This window comes from Lactuca saligna, chromosome 8, assembly GCF_052625555.1.
Source record: "Lactuca saligna cultivar CGN05327 chromosome 8, ASM5262555v1, whole genome shotgun sequence".
Classification (NCBI taxonomy): Eukaryota; Viridiplantae; Streptophyta; class Magnoliopsida; order Asterales; family Asteraceae; genus Lactuca; species Lactuca saligna.
Genome location: NC_136424.1, coordinates 149,601,898 through 149,606,124, shown reverse-complemented (window position 1 = coordinate 149,606,124; position 4,227 = coordinate 149,601,898). Strand labels below are relative to the sequence as shown.

Below are 4,227 nucleotides of genomic sequence, written 5' to 3'. Positions count from 1 at the left end.
TCAAAAATCGGGTTCATATTAAATAATTCGGATTTCTGATGCATTTTTAACAAAACAATACCCCAACCAGCTGCTACCACCCCTTGGACCCCACTCCTAGGGACGCTGCCCCCGTACTCCCATTCATTCAGGGGCTTCGTCCTAAATGACAGTCTACTTTGAATCTTGTATAAACTTTAACAATGTACACTCCATAAATCTTGAGATTCCTACAAGACTTTCACTAATTTGAATATTTATTGATGGTAATTTCTTTCATCTAGTTTCAGAAGTTGGGGTTCCAACAAGTTTTTTGATGTCATTAAGGACATGTCTCTTGGAAATTCTATGTACAATTTGCATTGATCTTTGCCTTCAATGGTGGAGATAGAAATTTTTATATGGGGTACAAATACTATTAATAAATATTCTATGTATTATCGTATTCCGGGAATTAAAAAATATGATATAATCTGTTTAGCTGAAGGTATATTAACATAGAATATGTTTACAAATATTTTTTTTATATACATAAAATAATTTTTTTAGGGACTGATGTTGTAGTATCCCAACGCCCATATAACTCTACCACTGTTGCCTTTATAACTTTTTGTTTTTTATTCAAGAAAAAACCAACCAAACCTTGCAATAAAGAAAAAGATAAAAAGGAGAAAACTTAACAGAGTAAACTAAACTGGACTCTTGGGACTTCATACAAAAGGACGCATACATGTGGACTGTTTGCTACATATTTATACTACAATCTTTGATGCTTCTTGGGTGGTTTTGTAACTACTTCTAAACATTTATACAAACTGTTAAAACTGTCCTAACCACTTTTTTTTTCCACAAATTACACTAACGAGCCTATATTATATCTTCTTACACAATTAAGAAACCACAATTCCTGTCATTTTTAATTGCTAATCATACCATATCCATAGCCATGGTAAAAGATGATTTGAGGGACAAACTATATACCATTCTATAATACAATCCAGAGGGAATCTAGTCATAGAGAATGCGACTAATATGACTAGGAAAAAATTGCACCAATAACGTCACCCACCCCTGATGTAGTAAGTTCCACAGCAACTTCACCTTTTGTGTTAGAGTTAGAGCTTTTCATAGCCTCAACAATCGCTATAAGTGTAACCACAAAGGCGTAATCAACATTGGGATAAATTGTCACCATGAATTTGTTCTTAACCAACTTTATATTCTCAGATGATTGCATTTTATTCATCTACAAGAGTAAGTCAATTAATTAGTTTTAGCTTGAGCTTTACTTACGAACTTACCAAATCTTTTATCAGTTATATCACGTAACTGATAAATCTAATTTGTATGGAAATTACTTGGGCTATCGTTGTTGAAGTATCTCCCATATAAATAGTGCAGTTTCTCTTCGACCAGTTTCCTGTCATCTTGAAATCACAAACATCTTTACTACGGGTTTTGTTTGCCAAGTGCACATGTACGTTAGTCATAGACTGCATCATGTCAGGTGTTTTTGTAGTAAATATCATTTCCGATTTGCTTTTACTGTTACCCCTGAATACATTCCATCTATCGTGTTCGCTCATGATCTAGAAGATAAATTAGTCATTTCAATGTTAAACTTACCATCAAATTTTCAAAACAACCCAAAGAACAAAAAGGAAGTATTAAAACTGAACTAAAAGTTACCTTCTTACGCATCAAAACGATGGGTTTTTCATCAACATCTAGTAGCAGTCGTTGATGATGAAAGGATGTATCACATGGTTTTACTTTGAGCATGATTTTATGGCTCATATCATTAATCACAAGGTTTCCTCTTGAATTTCTATCAACTATAATATCAAATTGATATGGTACTATGAACTGAGACCCTATCACAGCGACCGGAGAGGATAAAGGTGGATAACTTGGTTCAGCCATCCTCGATACGCAGAGACAGATCGTTCTTGAAAGAGAGTATGAGTGAAAGGCTTCTTAAGAAGTTGGGGGATTACTTTCTGGGTTTAGGAAGTTTGTCAGGAAAACGTCTCAACACGGCACTGTTTTGACAAAGTCTAACCTCTTCTCTTGTTTGGTTAATGACACCCACTGATCCACACCTAAAACGAGGGTTATCGTTTATATTTTTTATGAAAATATGATGATGTATGGATAATCAATGCCAAATATTTTATATCAAGATGTAATTGTTTATACCGAATTAATGGACATATTAATACTGCAAATAAGTTAAAGAACATATTATATATTTGGATAAGAAATTGTGATACGACATGAATATTTAAAAAAAACACACACACACAAAAATAAATAAATAAATAAATAAAATAAAAAAAATGAAAGTTTATTTCAATATCTGAACTTAAATTCTTATTTATATTATTGGGTAATACAAAAGTACATAAATATTAAAAACATAAAAATCATTTAGTGATCTTAAAGGTATCAATAAGTCATGTTCAGTGTTTTATGTTGTGAAGTATATATATATATATATATATATATATATATATATATATATATATATATATATATATATATATATATATATATATATATATATATATATATATATATATATATATATATATATATAGAGAGAGAGAGAGAGAGAGAGAGAGAGAGAGAGAGAGGGGAATGATCATTTGGGAACCTATAGTTTCCGAAGATCCCGAGAACCAAATAAACGTTAGATCAAAATAATAGAAGGTCAAGATGACTTGTGGCATTTTCGTAAATAATTGAAAAAAATTAAACATGGGGTATGGTTTTGAAATTAATCGAAGGGCATTTATGCTATTGATCACTATCTCCACCGAATCAATCGACGTCTGTCTTTCTCCCTAATTCTTCAATCGTCTGATCATCTCTCTTTCCCTCTCACACACATAGACAAACATCTTTATTATTTACTACCCGCCATCATCCTTTACCGGTCGTCATTGATTCATCTATTATCGGATTCGCCTCCTCAATCGGCCTTGAGAAGTTGAAGTCGAAACAAAGCCGTCGATTGCGACGATTGAGACGATGTCCAACTCGATTACGTGAAAAATGAACTAAAATCATACAGAAAGCCCTCGATTACATGAAAAACGAATTAAAAGCATTCAAAAAGCCCTCGATTGCGAGAAAGTTGAACTCGTTAAACTAATTTTGAGCGACTAAAACATCACTTTAAACGGAGCGTTAACTTTACATTATGCAGACACGTATTGTAATCAAGAAGTCGCGAAGTAGATTCTCGATTTGAATCTTGTAGATGTTAATTTATGGAACCCGCGATGATACACAGTGCTACCATCAAAATTGAGCATCACATGGTATGTATTCTTCCTTAAATCGACAACGATGAGCCTTTGATTAACCAGATTTTATGTTTCTATCGATAATTGACCATCTGATTAGTTTCATGCCATCAATTTAGTCATGTTCGAATCATAACCGAATTTGTAACGTTAATCGATTCAGTTTTACTCTGGTTGTATATCAATAGTTTCTTGATTGAATGAAACAAGTTAACAAACTTATTTACATTGATCACCTGGAAATTTTCAATGATTTTTTCTGAAATCTAACTAGATGCCATTCATCGGCCAACAATAGTATCCATGGCGAAGGGGAGCAGCCATGAGTTCGAATAATCTAGTATAACAAAAAAGACAAGTAAAGGATTAAGAGCATCCAGACTATTCTTCACTACCTACTATTTAGGTTCAAACATCCATCATTGGTTTTGGTTTCTCTTCTTCCATTTGTTGAAGCAACACTTTTATTATGTAGAGGTGGGTCCTAACTTCCATGGCTGCTGCTGCTGCCTTGTTGTTCTTGTCAATTCCAAATCCTATACCATAATACAATCCAAAATTGAAAATTCACACTGTTTTTACATGGCCTAGGGTTGAACATTTAAAAAAGAGTATTTCTGATAACAACATGTAGAGATGGCATCATGGAATTAAAAGATACTACCGGAATAACAACATCTGAATATGTAACGTTAATCTCTTCTCCGGGGTGTTCGATGAATTAGGTTTTGCTACTATTATTACTACTGTCAATGACGATGATGAAGATTTTAATTTTTCAGCAGCAGTGGAGGAATGGAAATGGAAGAAAATTCTAAATTATATTTCACTCAACAGAATCCAGTAATTTCTAAAGGACTTAATAACAATGATCAAATTCAAATCAGTTCATACTTTTCAAGTACTTATGAACACCCGACTTTTCATCATCAATCAC

At 32.9% G+C, this 4,227-nt stretch overlaps 1 protein-coding gene across 1 annotated transcript; it reads right to left on the bottom strand.

The window, feature by feature from the left end:
- Positions 1–664: 664 nt before the first annotated feature.
- On the bottom strand, positions 665–2,078 carry LOC145008504 (protein LURP-one-related 10-like). The gene is made up of 3 exons (XM_078967096.1): positions 1,669–2,078; positions 1,338–1,568; positions 665–1,225 (listed from the first exon to the last, which is right to left on the bottom strand). Exons 1-3 carry the CDS (start codon positions 1,900–1,902, stop codon positions 1,016–1,018), a joined length of 675 nt encoding a protein of 224 aa, XP_078823222.1. The 5' UTR covers positions 1,903–2,078; the 3' UTR covers positions 665–1,015.
- Positions 2,079–4,227: the final 2,149 nt, after the last annotated feature.

Excerpts from the sequence above, each read along its gene's own strand:
- LOC145008504 (XM_078967096.1), bottom strand. The coding sequence starts at position 1,902 with ATGGCTGAACCAAGTTATCCACCTTTATCCTCTCCGGTCGCTGTGATA. Across the intron at positions 1,569-1,668 it reads TCGTTTTGATGCGTAAGAAG|ATCATGAGCGAACACGATAG; the intron begins GTAACTTTTAGT and ends TTTATCTTCTAG. Across the intron at positions 1,226-1,337 it reads CTTCAACAACGATAGCCCAA|ATGAATAAAATGCAATCATC; the intron begins GTAATTTCCATA and ends TTACTCTTGTAG.